Source organism: Larus michahellis, chromosome 6 (genome assembly GCF_964199755.1).
Source record: "Larus michahellis chromosome 6, bLarMic1.1, whole genome shotgun sequence".
Classification (NCBI taxonomy): Eukaryota; Metazoa; Chordata; class Aves; order Charadriiformes; family Laridae; genus Larus; species Larus michahellis.
In genome coordinates this window covers 45461226-45481781 of record NC_133901.1, presented here as the reverse complement: position 1 = coordinate 45481781, position 20556 = coordinate 45461226, and the positions used below count along the sequence as shown (strand labels likewise).

The following is a 20556-nucleotide window of genomic DNA, read 5'->3' as shown; positions in this document are numbered from 1 at the left end:
CCCTGATAAAATTATATACATTGCAGACTGAAGAGGGAAGATCTGTCTGCACATCCTTAGAATTGCTGATTTCCCTTCAAAAGATGTGCTAATATCGGTTGTCAACTGGCGAGTCAGATGAATTTTGCTACGTGAGTTATTTGCTGAAAGCAAGCTGTTTCTTGGGAACCATTAACTTGATAAATCAAGTTGCTGCTAACGTAACTAAAGATATCTTACTGGTGTTGAGTTGCTGCTTGTCCTACTGCGTCCTGCTCTAATGGCAGTAAAGTGCCTGGAAAGCAATTTTATTGTTTACTCTTATGCCTGTGTAAATAGCTAATTTATCCTAATGACTGGATGGGACATAATTGGAAGTGAGTTTTCAAGGATGTAATATGCATATTAATTATGAGTGTGAACTGGCCATCAGGAAGGCTCTTGTCTGCTTGATCCTCTTAATGCTGGTAAACATCATTATCTTTTCTAATGAGCCATGATGACTGACGGTAGGACTGTTCTACTCTGGGAGCCTGTTGTGGATGTCTGGTTACCAAAACCATTTCCCCAGAGTTTTCAACAGATTGCCTGGTCTAGCGGGAGGTGTCCCTGCCCAGGGCGGGGGGGTTGGAACTAGATGATCTTCAAGGTCCCTTTTCACCATTCTGTGAAAAATGCTTACGGGACCTCCAGAGCTCCTGCGCTTGCAAGACCTAACGTTTTTTAAGGCTTATCCCTGGGGAAGGAGGTAGCACTGGGGCAGTGCGTTGGGAAAGCTGGATTCTCCTCGCAGATCTGTGCTTGTTCTAGTCCCTGTGTTGACCTTGCAGAAGTGGCTTTGCTGGTTTTGCTTCTGTAAAGCAGGGCATGAAAAAAGGTAGCGGTTGCAACCAAAGGTCCCAAGTGTTGAAATGTCAACAGAACCTTGCTACAGGAAACCCTGCGGTGTGCTGCAGCCAGAAAATGTTTCTGCACTTTCCTGTTAAAAGGATAAATATGTGGGAGGAAAAAAATGCAACTCGACTCTTAGGACATACAAAATGTATCTACACAGTGAAACTGTTAATCGCTTCTGTTGAGAGAATGAAGATGTTCCGTAGCAAAGACAATATATCAAATCCATAAAATACTATTATAGAGAGAGAAGACATTAGAAGTATTAGCATATTGTTGCCTTAGTGTTGCTCTTGCCTTTGTTGGAAGATGTTTAAATGTTTCATAATGTATCTTTATAAGCCTGAACTTTAATTTAAGTAGCCAGTTGGTTCATTGCAACTATATTGCCTTCCACAGTTGGTTTACCTCCTTCAGACTCTGGTTTGTGGCTTGATCAGTTTGCAAGTGAAAAATAACCAGAGGAAAAGTTAAGCCTGGTTGAAGCAATTTTTTTTTTTATTAATGCAAGCACATCCAGTCAAACACGGAATATCCTGCTTTATGGTACAGCTTTATATTTAGCATTTCAGCTCAGAATAGCAAAACACAGTATTTAAGGAATGTATCAAACTGAGGGAGAAAAAATAAAAAGGAACCAATGTGGATACTGCATTTATTTCAAGTATATACTAGGACTGATTGACCAGTGAAGTGCACATTCATGTGAAAGCTTTTTTTTATACATTTACAGAAAGTGTTCTAAAATTGCATTTCAAATATATATATTTTTCTTAAATTTTAAGCATCCCTTTTAAACTTCAATTACATAAACAAAGCTGATAGACAATCCCTCTTATAGTGTCTGACAACATTACTAACTAGAACATCTCTGAAAGTGCAAAACACTGTAATAATACAGTATAAATATTCTTACTCTAATCCAGGGCTGAAGGTCAGTACTTCAGCACAGGAAAAATAGCAGCAGATCATAAGAATTATCCCTTCCCCTTTTTTGGGCTGTTCTTGTTAGTATTCTACTTCCTTCTTCAAAAGCATAACTTGCTTTTGTTTCTCTTTGATGTCAATGCTATGGAATCAGCAAAACGTTGATTTATCTCCCTTCCTTACCCCAATGTACTCTTCTAATTTCAAGTATTTGTCAAGGGGGCAGCTGGAACAGGGAGAGAGGGAAAGCTCCTTAATTTATCACCACACTACAGGGCCAACACAGCAAAAAATTTCTACTAAGTGATTGCAGATGCCCCATGAAACAGTGGCACTGCTTTTGGTTGTAGGCACTCAGCAAGAAGAGTATATGGGACTGGAATAAACTAAACCCTCGGTCCAGCAAGCATCGCCCCTTCTTCGACAGAAGGCAGAATAAGATAAACCCCATCTACTTAGACTCAGTCATTTTTTAAAGAAGCTTGTGCAGAGGTCCTCTGCGAGGCTCTGAGGGAGGCTACAACCACTGTGAATTCTACAGGGCTTTTTTTTTTTTTTTTTTTAAATAAAAATAAATCTAATAGTCTGGCTCAAGTCATTATCTTTACAAATATCCAGTCCTCAAGCCTTAACAGAACAATTACTGGAAAGGACAATAGATAGTTTTTAATCTAAGCCTATTTTTTTTAGTTTTTAATTCAAAGATCAGGTGAGAAAGTAAGTCCTGAACTGTATACTTCTCCTGGAAATAAATACCATGAATCTTAACATAAGTTCCTCAGGTGCTCATTTACACAGCCAAATCAGGTGTAAACTCAAGGCTAAAAGGAGAAATTAGAAATGGTAAGCATCAGCGAGTAATTTTGGTACTGACCTGGCTTCAAAGGTTTGAGCAATTTCTTATGGTGTTTTCCCTTAGATTTCAATGGGGTCTGGCCCAGACAGTCAATCATAGCTTTTAAAATACTAGAAAAAGCTTATATCGTAATTTGGTCTTTCCTTTAATTGTCTGTAAGTGCAGACTAGCATTTTCAAAGGAAATAAGGCAATTAAATGCCCTGTTCAGTGGTGATGAACTCTTCTTAAGCTTCTTTGGAAATTTTAGCCTTAACTTCAAATTGGACATCTGAGTTTTCTTCCCTCTCCCTAGCTCATGTGTGATTTTTATTTTCCAAAAACTGTTTTCAAAAAAACATATTTAGCCTGTTTTGCAGAGATAATCTAGGTTAGACATCCTTCTCTTAAACAAAACAACAAAAAAAATTTCCCTGATTTCTATAAAGGAAAACACAAATGATTCTGACAGCCAGAATTTAAAGGATAATTTCCAGAAGTAATCAACTTAGACATATGTGCATCTTCACACATGCACGCACACATACTCACACACAAACGCACATCCCCCAGCAGCTACCCCATCTTACCTCTTTAAATCATGTAACAAAAATATGTTTGCTGCACCATCAATGTTACAGGCAGGTATACTCTACTTTGTGTGCCATATTCTCCATTTTATTTAAAAAGTACATTGTAGCTGGTTTCAAGACATCCATATTTTTATTTTCTTTACTTCCAGTCCAGCGTAATAGAAGGTACACTAAACGATATCAGTACCTTGTAAGGCACTATTTTCTGATGTAGGAGAGGAACACGCTTGCTGCAGATGTCTAAGGCCTTGATTCTACAAACGCTAACACATGCGAACGGTATCGCTGATTTGAAGGAGACCCTTCACTTCAAAGATAGACAGACATATTGAGTGTTCTGCAGGATACTACTGGTCCAATGGAGTATTTAACCTGAACACTGGCTTTAGTTGGGATGTGTGTTTTAGTTTTTACTTATTTTGGTGGAAGTAATAAAAAATAAAAACTTGGATGCTGATAGAATAAGGTCTCCCCAGGGATACCAACTCCCATGATACATTTCATCTCTGAGAACAGGGCCCTGCCCTTATATTTAAAATAAAAAACCAAAACCCTTCACTTAAGTGCCTTAAGGTTGACATGTGAAATATTTACCACATTTCATTTCATAAAAGTTACTGTATATACAAAAGAAACCTCAGCCAGTGAGGTCTGTCTCAGCTCAGTCCAAGTCCTTCAGGTTGTAAAAACACGTTCATTCAATGTGCTTCAAAGTCTGCAAATCAGATCCAAAAATCTCAGGCTCTATTAAGCAGAGTTGTCCTAGAAGAAGGTAAAAAATAAATAAATAAAAAGAAATAATTATCTTTTCTATCACAACAAAAAGTTTTATGGTTTTGGTAAAGGTTGGCAATAGATCTATCTTGCATCATTAGCTGGACACCTTTCTTCAAGGGAAAGATTTTTTCAACTGTTATAAACTGGAATCCATCTATGAACTCCAATAAAGATGCTGACTTTAAATTAAATGAAAATTTAACCTTCGTAACATTACTTCAGGCCCTTAAGATGTGCTCAGGCAAATAACATACTTATATGTTATAACAAAATAACTCTGTCATCCTAAACTATTGCTTGCTGAACAGCATCAGATTTAATACAAGGCAGATTGCATGGGTGTCATAAGTGAAAAGCTTATGTGGCCTTCCTGAGAAACACTGGGGTCACTGGGAAACAGTGTCTTGTCTAGGACAATGCAGTTATAACGTAGCTCAACTGCAGCTCAGGGCATACAGACTTCTACATTCTTTATCTGATACAGATATGTCAAATCTAAAGGCTTAACATCATTTACAAAGGTCTAAATCCCTCTTCCTGCCTTGGCCTCAGTATTAGAAGAAATCTAAATTAACGTCATGTAGATGGAAGAGGTTGATCCCCCTCAAAGAGGGAGGGGGAATTGCTGAGATTTCCTCCCTTAAGAGTAGGCTGAAAATTAGAATATTCATTTAAAACTTCATCCTTTTATAAGATTTGTAAGTGCGTAGATGATAGCGCCTTCTAAGTATCTTTATATATTTGTTCCCCTGAGAAAAGCATGTTTGAAAACTGCTACAAATGTAAATTCTTTTACTGTATTCAATAGCCTAAACAAAGCACATTCTCCTTCATAATCTCAGCAGTGATCCTGCACCCTGAACTGATCTGTCTGGAAAAGCTGTATCAAAATCCAAGCCCTATTGAATTTTTTCAGATCTTAATTTTGAAGAAAAAAAATAAATTCATACTTGGGCCAAAATGGTCTTAAGCTGGGTATGCTTGGGAAGGGAGCAAGCTGATGATCATGTGCCTGTGTACGTGTGCAAAAAGACTCATGTTCTGAGGAAGCTTCATACCTGAGTGTTTTCCAGCTGTCTTTTTCCATGTGGTTTTCTGGACCTTCACTTTCAAAGGATGCAATGAAGAGAGCTAGTAAATAAAATAAGAACAATCAGACACATGGGTTCTTTAACTTAAAAAAAATTAAGAGTTACAATAGAGCAGGTTTAACTTAGCAGGCCTCCTAATAAAGTTTATTCTCTTCAGAAGCCAATATAGAAGTGGCAATACATACTTATAAAATATTTTTTTTGCATGTTAATTTCTTTTTTGTCTGCATTTCAAGTAGGAAGACTCACTATAATGTTCAAGGATTTTACCTTCTTCACTATAAATGGGTGCTGTGAGTAGATAGCTCTGGATCTTCTTGTCTTTTTCAAAAGGGCACTCGACCTGCTTCCATGTCAGGAAATCATTAATCTGTCTTGAAATTTCCCAGAATTTCTGTGTGATGTAATTAAAAGAATATTATTAAAATCATGTTTGTTTCTTTCAAATTTAATTCTTTTGTTTCAATTTCACAGCCTCTCAGTCTTGTTCTTATTTGTGCGTCTTCTGTTATTATCCTTTATTCAGTCCTCCTTGTTATCCCTTCTTCTTACTGCTCCCTCCATCTCCCTCTCTTCTAGTTCCCCATCTGTTAGCCTCTCAAATTTAGAATAGCATATCCCTGCTAACTGCCTGGTCTCTTGCATTCAATTCTTTTCATCATCAACCTTTAATTCATATATAATCAAGTACTATTGGCCTGTTTTCTCTGTCTTATCTCTAAATTAGCTTGTGAGTGGAACTGGTCAGTAAATGGCTTTTATTAACTTAATTTACTTTTCACATTTCCAACCTTCAACTTAAATGAAATATGACATATTTAAGAAATAACCAAAATAACATATAGAAACTATAGATATGCATAACTATGCATAATTACTTAGGGATTGTCTTCTATATTCTGTGTGCTCCCCTACCCAGCCTTAACAATGGCAAAAAAAACCTTTGAAAGTATTTTTGCAAGGCTGTGGTCTTCTGGATGTGTATGTTTATTAGTCAGGGAGAGAGAATCCAGAACACGTAGAAACTCTCTTGAAGACCTGCTAAATATCAGTTGCTGGTTGCATGTGGCGTTTATAGCTAGCTAAATTGATGAGGCTAAATCAGCTAATGCTGATGATTCAGTGTGAAGTTACCTATTACAATTCCATCAGATAGGACAGCTTGCTGCTACAGAAAAGCTTACTTTCTATTCTTTACTGCCTTCTGCTTCCCCCAATCCATTTTGAACATCAGGCAGGTGCAGGGCTGAGGAGTGGCAAATTTTTGTCTGCAATCATACGTGGTACACTAAAATTCTTACACTTCTTGATTTCAAGTTCTTTCCTTCATTTTAAATGTTGCACGAGTACAACATTCCTCCAAGAGACTTCCCCTTCCAACTAGCTAACATTAGACTATTTCTGTATTACTTAAGTGATTTGTAATGCTGGGGGGGGTGTGTTGGCTTCTGAAATTCTTATTTTCTTCTCAATCTTTTCATGCATCAGTTTTGGTAACAAATTAATGTTACTCCAATTATTCCATGAATTTTATGTTTTGTGGTGCATCTGTTCCACTTCACGTAAAACTAACAAAAAAAAAAATCTCTAATTAATTATATTTTAAAACTAATCTTTTAACTGAAGGTAATTATATTCCAACAGTTTTATGGATTCTTTTCTGTATATGCAATTGTGGGCCTGCTGGATATGGAATATAAATACGGCAACTGCAAGCACTAGCTTTCACAGAAATTTGGTGAAATCATTTCCCCTAGATAATGATATCACTTTATGTCTAGATCACAACAATGCTGAAGGAATTGCTAATATAATGAGACAGAAGTTCAAAACTGGCAAATGTTTTTAATGTACAATGTTTAACTAGCATTACAGGTTCTCTAATAGCAAACTCCTACCTTGAAGTTTATCTGCCCATTGGGCAAGCGGTTTGTGTGTATTTTGTGCAGAAAGTAGATATCTTTAATAAACAGGTTGAAAACTGGGATTACTATTTTCTCTCGATTGCTGTTGGCAGTCTGAGATCGTTGTGCTGCTCCTTGCAGGGCTGTGCGGTAATTGCAAAAGTTGCTGGATGGATCCATGTGGTGCTGTTTTTATGGAGGAGGGAAAAGGGCAGTTAAGTAATACATAAATATAAAAATCTTTGATCTAACCATCAGGGAGTTCATTCTTTATGAATTCGTTGGGCCCTTTTTAAACTTTCGGGATAAAGTAGCTTACACTGATCAGGCCTGGATTCAAGTTTTTGTAACTTCTATCTTGCTTGAAAGGAGGGTTCTGTACTGGCTTTAAATTTATGCTTTGCTTCAATGGTTAATAGAAGACTGAAAAGAAATGATAAACGACTATTGGAAAAAACAAAATTCTAACTTCCTGTCACCAATCTGTCTGATGACGATTTCAATTAAGTTTTGTTTTCATTCAGATCTCCACTAGATGGCGTATTCTAATTAGTTCTACGGGTAGCAAAATGCACTGGAGTGAAAACTACCTTGATGTTAAATTGGAAAACATATGCAAGGAAGAAAAAACCTAAAGAAATCTTGCATCCACTTCTTTTTGCAGGCAAGTAGGGAGTCTGAAATTCAGGAAATGCTCTTCCTAGTGTTTATATGCTGGTGACCACTGACAGAGGTGCCTCTGTGATCTTTGACTTAGTTTCATCCAAAACTCTGCTGTGGAATTACTATCTGGTGGATTTCTGTACAAAGTCTAAACTTTATACATACCTCTAAAACATCAAATTTGGCTGTTTTGACCTTGGACCAAGTTTTCTTTAGCCGTGCCACAGGACTCAAGTTCATCCCAGCTGAATAGAGAGAGAAGAGACAAAGAAAGAAACAACTGAGTTGAAAAAATACAGGGCTAACATAACTGTGTGTTTATGTATTAGCACCACATGTTTTGGAAGGCAGTTCAGCTTGACAAACAAAAGCTGTAGCTAACGCTTGCCCACCCGCACATTAATATGTCACTGGTACATCCTGCCCCTGTAGAAGTGTGCATGCTGATATGGGCAGCCAATTTAGGGCAAGTACGAGCATAGTCTTGTCAGTCAGGTTGTAAAATGGAGTGCCTTTTGTCATCTGTGTTAAGGGTACTCACAGATAATAGCCATCATTGAGTTGAAGTTTCCAATATTGAAGCATTCTCTTGCCACATCAATGAAAAATTCCACCATTCTTGTACGCTGTTTTTTCTTTACAACCTGGAAAAAACAAGATCTCTTAAGAGGGAAGGGATGGCGTGAATTTTGGATGGGATGTTCAGTCAAAGGTGCTGTAACACGTTGATTGAATAGATGTTTCAAGCTAAACCCTATGATATAGGCTTGAGGGTATTTTGTTAAGATTAATTTTTAATAAAATAGCAGAAGTATTTGGGGCTACTGTCAATTATTTGTCCAGTTATGGGGGAGTGTAAGTTTTTGTTTATACAAAAAGTTCAATGTTTTAGGGAATCTTGCATGAACAAGCTGGACACTTTCAGCAATTTCCTGTTACTGGAAAAGGGAGATAACATGAAGCTGCTTCAGAAATAATATAAAAAAAATCTAAACCTCAGAACAAGGGGGGAAAGCAGTGGAAAAACTTAAGATCAGGGACCTGTAACCTGAATGTGAGAACAGGACATGGCAATTGTTCTATTTTTCTCATTTTACTGTGTATGCTCTTAAATGACCTCTTGAGAGCAGGTAGTGATGATGATCAAATATACAAATACCCACTAATGCAAACATCTAAAGGATCTAGCAAGTGATGCTAAACATCTGCATTGCAGATTCTTTTATAAATGACAGAGCAAAATTAATATATAGCACTGTTTCCAAACTTTGTTTCCAAAAGCCATCAATCTTTGTCTCCTTTTTCCTCTTTTTCTTTAAAAAAGCTAGTATTATTGCCTAGATTACATTCATTGATCAAAATCCTTCCTATATTTAGATCTAGAAGTTGGGTCTGGCTTATATAAATATGGCTCTGGAGTGGTGACTGCTGACTACTTCTCAAGGGAATTCCCTTTTTCTTTTTTTTAAAAAACCTCTTACCTAAATACTTCAGTTTCTGTGTTATATCAAAAGAAAATGGTTCAGTAGTCAATGGCTTGGCTTAGCCCTTGGTATGCTAAAACCTTCTGTTTGACTGGTTTCTAAAGGTATTGGCCATCCCAGCCAGCTCTGGAAGATGTCTTGGTGCGTTTTTGTAGTACGTTTCTGTGAGAGCAGGAAATCTTAAGAGATTAGGATCCATATATCTGACTTCATGAAACTGTAGTAGACATCTGGATTTCCACAGAAGAGCTACTGACCATGCAGGCATAGGGAGAAAATTTTCCATTTGCTAGAATTGGTGCCTATTAATAGGAATCTAAAAAGACAGAGAATACACATGCCGGGGGGGAGGGGCAGGGGGAAGTTTCTTAGGGCAGTATACCTTCCATTTCTTTGCTTATAATATGATAGAAGTTACTTTAACCTCTAAAAAGGCTGTTCTCCCTCTTTTTTTTTTTTTTTTTAACCTCAACCTCTCCAGTAGTCCACTTTCTTTCCAGACTTCTGAGGAAAGTTTATTCCTGATTTTTCTATAACAGATGAATATGACAGTGCTAATGATACCTAAGTGCAGTGGAAGGACAGCTATTTACTGGTAAATCTGCATTTAAAGACAAGTACCTTTGCAATTTATGGATTTAAAAAAAAATAAAAATCTAAAAGAGCTCCTAACTCAAACTCCACAAAAGTTCCATTTCACTGTATGACTAATGCTACTATGGAAGATACAGAAAACTAAAGAATATATGCAAAGCCAAATGTAGCCATGAACTCTTCATCATATAAGCAGGCAAATAATTAAATGCTTGAGTAATGCTATTATCTTTAATTGCACTGCTAATGTTTAAATCTCTATTAGACCACTGCCTGCCTTTCATCCTTAAGGCCAAGACCATTTTGCTACTTGTTTTCTACAAATACCTACCCGACAAATCTCTGTAGCGACCAGCATGCTGAGACAATTGAACCAATTGTCATAGGCCTCCAAATTATAGGTTTTGGTCACATCCCCTCGGCACTGTAAGAGAACAGGCCACGTGTTAATCTTATCCTGTATCATGATAAAGTCAACATACCAAAAGATAAACCTCCTTTTCATGTCTTGATAAAATCTTGTGGATATTTCTTAAGGCATGAGCTTAAAGAAGATTAGAAAATGTCAACCTTTCTTGCACAGGGTATACTCAAATCGTGGAGGTTCTTAACCCTGCTTATTTTTTGTTTCTTTTTCCCTCCATGCCCCACGTTGTACCTTGTGATTATCCAGGGAGTCCATGTGGCTGACAATCTGCATCAGATCCTCTGGGTAAATGTTGCTCACCCTTTCCTGTGTTTGGAAAGATGAGGGATTGTCACTGGGCAGACAAACAGGGAGTTTGGTGAAAAATGCATCAATAAAGCCAGAGTTAGGAGAATATTTTGGTAACTTTCATCTTCCTACAGTCTAGGTATGTGAGGTGTGTTTATTGGTGTACCTAATTGATCTTGTTCATTACTTGTTATTTTTTTGATTAAGACATTAGAGGCTTTCAGTGAAGCCATAGCAAAATTAATATTGATGAGTATATTAATACTTAGTAAATGGAAAACTAAGTAATTCACACAAACTAGCGCCTCACCAGTTCAATATAGGTCAGCTGCTGTGCCAAGATCAGAGGGTCACAGCACACACTCAGGATGTCCTTTTGAGTTGACTGTGTCTTGGTCTTGAGGATGGTGCCTTTGTCAGTAACAGGCTGCCGAAATTTCTCTCTGATTTCCTGGTACTGGCTCCGTGCGGAGAGGGCCATCAGGAGGTTCTGTGTCATCTGGCTAATGATCTTTTTCACTGTTCCATTTTCCTACGCAAAAGGAAGAAAAAATGACTGCTAAAAACCTTTAGCTCTTGCAGACGCAGATCGCCAAAGAATTTCTGACTGGGAAAAATAAATGTCTACTATCCATTTTCTTTCATCTTATCTGAGCTTATCATCCTGTGACAAATGAACTTGTCCTAGCTGCCTGCACAACTTCATTATGACATTGTTATATCTGCCCGCCTTCCCAACTCTGTTTCACTTGCTTGGCTGGCCTGCTCCTTGCAGCAGTTTTTGGCTATTACCCCATTTCAAAGGCATCAGGGTAAACAGCTTAAAAGTGAGTATAGTGAAAGGTGGTTGAGTTGCTTGCACAAGGCTTCCTGGATCCTGAGGGTACCAAGTGCCAAAAAGCTCCTTCTCATTCTGATAAGACCCGCTGATGATCAATTCTACCTAGCCCAGGCAGAATCCAGGGAATTTGCATTATGTCCAGGAATATACCCCTAAATTACCCTGGACTGGCTTTGAACAAATATAGCATCCAAAGATTTAGTAAGAGCACAACTGGACAACTAAAATGCCCTTCTGTTCATCAGATTTTAAACATAGGAACTGTAAGGATACATAGTGGTAGAGCCACAGAACTATAATCAATCCACTTAGTATTCTGACAACTAAGGGAAGCTGAATTCTTTTTCTGACATTGATTGTTTGTGTTCTATAGACGTTCTCTATGAGATCCACCCTGAAAAGCTAACTTGATCGCTTTTCCTACTCCTCCATCCCTCCTGTTACTGCTTTAAATGAGCCAAGTTCTCTGACTGTTCTTCCTGCTGCTGGAAAAACTCCTTCTACCAAAGACAGTCCTTTTCCTCTTTCCTACACAATTGTTCTCTTGCTTTCATGCAAATTATTTCTCTTGAAGTTAGCCACAAGATTAACCATTAGTTTACAACCTGCTGTGTTGGTTTCTGCCAGTCAACTGGATGCACCAGAAAGAACTGCAATGAATCTGGGATCGTTCAAAGAAACCACTAATGTGCAGTGATGACTGAAATTATGTAGCAGATGTGAGAGACGATGACTACCAAATACTTGTATATTGCATGCTATAATTAAGCAATAGTAGTGTCAGAATGTTGCTTTACAAGGCAATAATCTGACTCCCAAGTGAAATCAAATGAAAAGCTGAAGGCAGCGTAGCTCATCTTGATGAGGCAACTAGATTACCACTGAACAGCAGCTGGCTGGAGCCATTTCGGATATTGTGCTACAAGTGTTCAGAAATGCCGAGGGAGCACGGCAGGGACTAAAATAAAGCGCTAATTCTGCGCTCTGGTATGCTGAGCTTTCTATTGTAAATCATTTGACTTCAGCTGCTATGCCTGACTTACCCATGTGTCCGGGAGGAGAGACTTCCTAGATATGGATCATTGAGAATCAAACTTGAAGGCAGGTGAGAGTATTGCAGATATTATGTGAAAGTGAACAAAGAAACTGCAGTGACATTAATAACTATGGCTTACTTTAGCTATTGTGAACTTATTAGCATCTTAATAATTAGACAAATGCCCTTAAGAGTTTTAGCAGTTTCCTTTCATTACTAGTCTTACCCTAAATTTCTTTACAACTTTGGAAAATAAGGCAATGAGTGTACAATAATTTGTCCTTGCTTGAGTTCAAACAAGAATTTGTACTTCATTTGGGGCGTAACTCTATAGCAGTAGCTATTTGGTATGCTGTCTGATAGCACTATGACAAGCACCTGACTGCTTTGTGCGAGTTCTCAGGTTACTTTCTATCCTATGGATGGAGAATAGTGTCCTGAGGGGATTTGGAAAAGCTTTAAAATACAAAATAAAACCCCAAACCATTACCTTAATCACTTAATGAAGCACAGTATGGGTAATTTCTTTTGGTAACAAATACTGAGAGCCAGACATGCTTTTTGTCAGTGTCAAATTATGTTTCCTAGGGGTCAGATGTGGCATAGCTCTTCACTGATCAAACTTGACTTGTAGCCTTGTTGAGGGGATAAATACTGTGATGCTGTAATTAATGAATGTCATCAGATGCCTCAGACACCAGAGCACCGAGTCACTCTGTAAAGACGTGTTTTTCTCAAACGACAATTTATTCATACATAACAGAGTGGGAGGGAAGGGAAAGAGAAAGAAAGCACATACTAAGATACACACACTAAATAAAACCTCTGCCAAGTCCCCTTTCACGGTAGTATCTCTGCCAACATACACCTCTTCACCCTTGTCTACAAAGGGAATAGAAGGCACATTGTAATCCTATTTCCTTTTTCCCTCCTACTAAGGCACCGACATTTTCATAGTAGGGCCCAGGTAAACAGCTTTGCTGATGCAACAAAACTGACATACTTCCTTTTGACAACTTGGTAACACCTAATTGTACTGTGTCCTATCACTGATTCATGCAGTACTGTCAAACCTGTTGATCTTCATTTTCTCTGTACTTGAATCAACAAAAACACATAATACAATTGTATTCCCATTTCCTGCTAATTGTTCTCAAATGTAAATAGACGTTGTGGGTTTAAAACCAAGGAGAAGCTTCTACTTCTATACAAGCAAGCCTTCATGTTCATACACACACTTGACAATTAATTCCCTTGCAGTTCTTGATTATATCCTTCTTTCTGTCTGTTGGTAGTTAGAGTGACTTTCTCAATATGAAAAAAGTGTAGGCTTTCAGTGTTGGGGAAAAAAAACCAACAACAAAACAAAAAACTAGAAAACCAACAGCTCTTGTTTTATTTGAATTTGTACTATCTATTTGCTTTAGAAAAGTCTTTTGTAAGGTCTAGTCTTCTTCATAAGCTAGAAACTCAGAGCTGTTAAGACTGATGATTGACTAGCTAGCAGAGCTCAAATATAACTTCCTTGGAAATACTGTACGTGTCACTCAAAACATAGCAACAAAACAGCTGATTATATTGCTAGGAGCTAGGAATAAACTATTAAATAATAAGCATCTTCACCTTAAGCAAGAGTACATTTGCTACAACAAGTCGGTATGTCTTGAGGGACTAGATGTATAGAGCAGTAACAAAGTACAAAGGATGGTACACCATTCATTATGAAAGTTAACTATTTTGTGCCATTATAGACACTGTTCTTCCCTTTCTTCTTCTGCGCCACATCCATTTTTCATATCGTCGTGACTATTTCGTCTCTTCCTCTTACACTTGATGATTATACATAGACAGTTTCTGCTAATGGACCATGAATTTCATCACTCAGCCCATGTCCTGCAGTTACACTGACAGCTTAGCAGCTGCCGCTGAAGTCCACTTACAAAATACTACATGTAGGAGCAAGGGATTGTATAGAATATGATAAACTGTATATGAAGGTTGACAAAAATTGCTTTACCTCTTAAGGTTTTTCTCCCCCCACCCTTACCTCATCACATTGCGTGATTCTGTGAGCAATCTCCTTCAACTCTTTCATGGATTTTTCATCTTGGAAATCATAGGGGAACGTTTCAGTCCATTCCTTCAGGAGCTGAATGATTTTGGCAGCAAAGGATTTTAGCTTTGCCTAGAAAGAAACAAAGAGTTGATTACTGACCATAGACCTTTCTGACTGCAGAGTAAATTACCTGATGAAGGCTCATGTAAAACTAGAGACACTCTCGAAAATACTTTGCATTAGTAGTAGGTGAAGGGGATAATGAAGAATGTACTTAACTGTGAGCTAGATTCCTAAATAGTATAATTTAGCCTCCTTTCCTGATAGCTTGGTAATGTCTCTTACCAAACACTTTGAAGATATCTTCAAGGTTAGCTGTATAAAGCCAGGAAGATGACAGAATAGTTTAACTGACTTATTTGATTGAAGTCAATTGGACTTAAGCTGATTTATGCCATCTAAGGCAGCAGTACCTTCGTGTTTGAATTCAAATCCATACAAACCGCAGCACTCTACCAAGCATCTTTCACGAGAAACATTCACAAAGACATTTTTGTTCTATAGAATTTATCAGACCCTCCAGATTGAGCTGTATATTGAAATGAATGAATGACAGGAAAGATATGCGTGTTCTCTCCATGACATCTAAATCAAAATGGACTTTGAAAATAAAAAGTATTGGCTCTTACTCAAAAAGCTATCAACCACAGAAAGGGGAGGGAGAGCTATTTTCTAAGTTTTTCTGTTACCCATGAATTGTCTAAGGCTTTTCATCAGTTAGACCTGAAATGGATGCCAATTACTCCACTATCATAGCAACAGGGAGCAGCATCAGTAAATCCAAGGGAGCACTCTTATAAAACTGGGAATGTAGGTGCTAAAAACACTTTTAATGAACAAGAAGAATCAAAACTTAATTCAGTTTATGTTTGTCCTCCCACTCAAGTTATGAGGCACTGAGGAAAAAGAGGAAGCTTTCATTTGCGTTTACCTCCCCACTTGTAAGCTACAGAAGTCCCAGTACACAGTGGTTCTCCCCACACACAATGCACTTTCCTCATTGCACTCTGCATCAGCCTCTTAGGGGCAACAGAAGGTGACTTAGCATGTGAGTGTCACTACAGGAAATTAGTGTATTTTCTCTTAAGACAAATAGAGAATGTCTTCCAAGAATTGGTAGGAACTCCTGCCAAAACATCATCTGATCATAGTATGTCCTAGTTTATTTAATCAAAACCAAAAGTCAACTGAACTACGCTATTTTGTGGGTTTTTTTACATCTTGCTGGTATATAGTCAGTTGGAATATTAATACTGATTAATAAGAACTTTGAAGTTACACAAAACACCCTTGAATCCTTGATCTGAAAATGAGCCAGTGGTGCTTGTAATTCTGAAGGGAATTTTCTTGCCTTTTTTTTTTTTTTTTCAGGGCTGCAAACTGCACTCTGCTAGCATGCTCTTCCTAGCTGTTTTTTATTAATAGCATTTATTTGATCCCGCTAGTAAGAGAAGCGCAGAATAGTTGGATAGTGAGGGCAAAAAGAGAACGTCACCATTCTCTTTGCCAGCAGCAGGCATTCCTATAAAGCAATCTCTGCCAATGCCACTCCTGTGGAGCCCAGCTTCAAGGTATTTCTAAACAGTGTGGGACAGTTCCAGATTATAGTTGTCTGTCCTCCAAACTCCCTTTGTTGTCTGCCTTGGGGAAAAGACAATTTATACTTCTTTGCTAGGAAATGCATGGAGTCTGACAACATTAATCTGTGGGTGGTGACAGAGAATTAATTAGGCAGCCAGTGCGCTTCTATTCAATTAAAGTTAACAGGTATGTGCGTACTTCACTTTTGTTAACCAAAAGCTGCTACAGAACTGTGTTTTGGTATTAATAATCCTGACTATCCTTTCTTTTTAACTTCTGAAACTGAAAAAGGAGGAATGGAAGGTTCCAAAATCCTTCCTTAGGCGACGGCAAGCATCTCCATGTGAACACTGACTTCCCATCTCATGTATCTACTTGTTAGTTGCTAGGGTTTGCTTCCTTCATGATGGAAAGATAGGCAGCTGTTGCAAGACAAACTGCAAACCATATTACTCCTTATGTAATTACTCTTGAGGTGTAAAAAAGCTTAATGTTTTATCAGATGCTTTTAATGCTCGTGAAAATAAGGTATGCTTTCTGAGAGCAACACTAAAAAACGTCAATATAGCAAAACATGAGATTCTTGTTTCAGGTGCACTCTGATGAAACCCAAAGCAGCGTGACAGGCTTGATGCACATCATTTGTGCATCAAACAACCTAGATAGAAATCATGCAGATATGTGGGTAGCAGCACACATTTTTTCCTGTTTGTCATGGTTGCAGTTAACTGACCAACCTACTTTTTCTGTAGTCTTTCTCCACATGTGAGCCTCCCCTTGTGAGGCCTGACAGAATTTTCTGGAGTCTATGGGAATACCTCTCCCATAAATATTTCTTTAAGAAGAAAAATACTTCTATTAATTTAAGTACTGTGGATCAGCCCTGATCTGCATGAGATAAGACAGACAGGACTGAGAAACAACTACCAAATAGGAAAGAGGGCAATAGCAGTACTGTGCTTGTAGGAAAGGGAGGTTTAATGATAATGACCTGGTTATGACTATTGTTTTGATTTTTGGCTTTAAAAAGAACTTACTGGTGACAAAACCTGAGTGAAATCATATTTTTTTCAAGGAACTTACGTATTTTGAGACAGGCAAGACAAGCTTAATAGAAACTAACTTCTACTTTCTCTTTTTATTTCCTACTGCTTTAACTTTTGATTTAAAAAATACCCTCACGCCACAGAAAAAATGCACCACAGTTTTAACAACAGGTTTTCACACTGAGTAATATTATACAGGTGTGTTTTTCTGTGACAATCTTGTTTGGGTCTTTCCAATCTTTAATACGCTTATGGAGAATTAAATGTTATCCTTTATGGTCAAGCATAACATCTGACTTGTATATTATAATTGACGTCTTAAAGTGTCAAACCCTTCCTTTTTATGAGTGGCCAAAAGGACTCTTAGGTGGGCTCCAAGATCCCAGAGTGTTTTAATTTTTAATCTACTTTTCTCTGGGTTGTTTTCTATAGGACTCTTTGGCTAGCCACTAATGTCAAAAACAAAGGAATGATAAGTATTGTGGTGCATAACCTCAAAACCTGGCTCCTTGCCACTTCTTCAGCTCACATGCTATTCAGGCAACATGTCAGCCAGCTTCTAATATTGAGCTATTTGCATAAACAAACTCTACCAGAAATGATCAGAGCTGCTTTAACTACTTTTTCCAGCTATTTCCTGCTATGGAGATGCTTAATTAGAAGGTGCTGGTAGCTGATGATACCTTAATGGGTTATGATTGTGAATACGTAGAGTGCCTTGAGTTGAGAATTTCTATGCTGCATATGAATTGAGCTTTTATTTGTTGCCAGATAGAAAAAACAAGTGTTTGCAAATGCTGCCGGCCAAACTATTCTGTAAAACATACAGGTGCTTGTAGCAGAGGACAGTAAAGTAGTCACTGGAGAGGGATGTCCAAAGTTTATGTAATGCTCTCCAAGAATTTTGTGTTTAGTGGGCAGGAAAAAATTACAGTTTATGTTAAGGGGGTAGGAAGGGATCAAGGGCATAGTAGGTAAAGCAACCAGCAAAGCAAGTAAATTAAAGCAATGTCCCAAACGCTCATGTTTTATTGTCATCCTGCTGTTTGTTGGTTTTCCTGTAGGCCCACTTACAAATTGTCAGCAGCAGGTGTAAAAGTGTGGGTGTTTCGAATATGAGCTGCTCTACTAAACATCCTGTTGTTAGGATGTAATGCTATTTCATTTCAATTGAAGCCATGATTTTTGAACACATCTGCTGAAAAGCTAGAATAATACAACTTTATCTTATCTTTAAATGGCCACCATATTTAGTCTCCAAATACTGTTTTCATTTTAAAATCTCCTAAGTGTATTGTTATTCACAAAAGTTTCATCTTATATCCCATTATTTTTAAACGCAAGTATTTCACATATGTATTTCGACACTAGCTACTGACAGCAGTCTTCCTCTTCATATGTCTACAGATCAGCTTTACTCATTCCATGAGTTTCAGATGGTCCCAGCATCTCTTCCAAGTTCCTACCTCTGTTGCTTAGCTACGTGTTGCTGAGGAACGACTACAATTTACAGAGCATCAGTTTGAGGTTGCTCAGTCACAAACCTGGATGAAAGTAATTTTGCCCAGAGTGGTTAGTTTTTCCTGTGGAGTACTTTTATGACATAATATGAGACCAGGACCCCAGGAACAGTAAGGGAGAAAGAAGCCCTAAGGTCAGTATTGCTGTCAAAAAATTCTGTATTGCCAAACCACAAGGTTACCTTTTGTGTTCCCTACTCAGACTCCTGATACACCAAGAGAAAACAAAATGAGACTATCAATGTTCTGAAGATTAGGAATGTTAGCGTGTAATTTCTCACCATAGAGGAATGGATCCAAAACATGCCCAGGATTTGAACAATTTAGGTCTTTAAATACTTGCTGTTTTCATCCTTGTTTCTGTCGCTCTTATTTGCATCCCAGCTTGGACTATTCTTGGACATTCTGGTACAATTCCAGTCAAAAGGCCTTCAATACATGCTTTCCATAGTGGTGAGACTTAGATGGACTTAAGTGCATATCATAAACTGACCCAGTTTGGTTTAATTTGTTGATAGTAAAACTGCATAGTCACATGTGTCAGCACAGGCTACCATTTTAAGTAGTGCATCCCTTAATTTTTGTGAGAGGTAACTTTCTGATTTACTGTTGCACCAACGTAAAGTACCCCATCAATAACCTCAACTCTAATAGGATGGTGAGGGTGACTGGAGAAAGGGGAATCAGATTCAAGAGAGACCTAACATGGTGAAAGCCCAAAAGGGAAAACCCCCTTGCTGGGCAGGTTTCATGGCAGATTCACATTGCTCCAGTGTGCTGACTTGAACCTCATGAGGAAAGTTTTATTTCCGGCCACTGCATCTGACTCAGAAAGTAGTACATAATCTATGTTTGTGCCTAGCAAAGAACCAACAGTGCTTCAAGGAAAAAGACACAAATAAAAGTGCATCCACTAATACACAGCAATAACAACTTAAATTTATTCTTTATCAATTTAATTAGCTTTACAATGAGAAGGAGAGAGTGGGAAATAAATGACAGTAGCACAGCTAACTGAAGGACATAATAGTTCATTTACCTTTTCTGCCTCAGCCCCCGTTTCTAGCTGCTGCTTCTGTTTAATGCAGATCTGCCCCACTTTAGCCAGGAGCTCGTGTGGGTGAATGAAGACTCGTGAGCTCAATAGGAAAGTGAAGATGTAAGTCCTCTGTGGAAGCAGGTAGAAAAAAAATAAATACCACAAGTTGAATAACTTTAGCAAAAATAATCTGTCTTCCTTGGAAAAACTATTCCATAAACAACAAATATAACTTTCTTTCATTTAAACTTTTTATAATTTTTCATTTCTCCAGAGATGTGGCTGTCTTTTCTAGCTCTGTTAAAACAAAACGCTATAGGCTTCAAGCCTGTTAACTGTCATGTTTTTGGATTCCCAAATTATTTTCCTTTAAAATGTCAAACTTAATATGCCTAACTAGTCATCGCTTAACAAAAAGGCAAATGAAGTATGTCCAATGAAGGGTGTTATGCCTCTTGAACACCACTATTACTGCTGCTTTGTTTCTTTAAGAGTGATTGTTTTTCAGTGAGCTGCAGAAAACTGCTTCATGTGTATTCCAAACCACAGCTGTAATTTCTTCATGTGTGGGTTTTCTCGTTCCTTTTTCCCACAATCACTGACACAAGCCCTAGCTTAGATTGTGGCCATATGACAATAATTTAGTTTGAAGCTTGACTTTACTTATTTGAGGCCTGTTTCAGAGACTTTTGAGTAAGAACTCTGCTAATAAATGCCAACAATTATGATTTCTCATTAGAAATAGCCTCTCCATTTGTATTTTAGAAACTGTAATGCATTGTAATCAGTCATACTCTGGATATTTTAGTTGAAGTGAGAATGCCTTCGTGCCCTAGTCTTCCTTCAGTATTTGAAACTTGGCTTTTGTATTTAAATGTAATTGCCTCAGTAAAGACAGTAGTGTCTCATAAGCACTTCTGTT

General features: G+C 37.9%; 1 protein-coding gene across 5 annotated transcripts in view; it reads right to left on the bottom strand.

The window, feature by feature from the left end:
* Window positions 1-1348: 1348 nt before the first annotated feature.
* Window positions 1349-20556, bottom strand: part of RASGEF1A (RasGEF domain family member 1A) — a 171158-nt gene continuing 151950 nt past the window's right edge. For 2 of the 5 annotated variants that reach the window (XM_074590107.1, XM_074590106.1), the window contains exons 3-13: window positions 19635-19763; window positions 14380-14517; window positions 10766-10987; window positions 10399-10473; window positions 10072-10164; window positions 8204-8306; window positions 7828-7907; window positions 6994-7185; window positions 5366-5489; window positions 5063-5135; window positions 2364-3989 (exon numbers count right to left, since the gene is read on the bottom strand). In XM_074590107.1, the coding sequence (XP_074446208.1) occupies window positions 3965-3989; window positions 5063-5135; window positions 5366-5489; window positions 6994-7185; window positions 7828-7907; window positions 8204-8306; window positions 10072-10164; window positions 10399-10473; window positions 10766-10987; window positions 14380-14517; window positions 19635-19763 (1254 nt within the window). In that variant the 3' untranslated portion in view covers window positions 2364-3964. Of the gene's footprint in view, window positions 3990-5062; window positions 5136-5365; window positions 5490-6993; window positions 7186-7827; window positions 7908-8203; window positions 8307-10071; window positions 10165-10398; window positions 10474-10765; window positions 10988-14379; window positions 14518-19634; window positions 19764-20556 lie in introns of all 5 variants that reach the window. The other 3 variants (XM_074590108.1, XM_074590109.1, XM_074590105.1) reach the window with 2 other exon arrangements.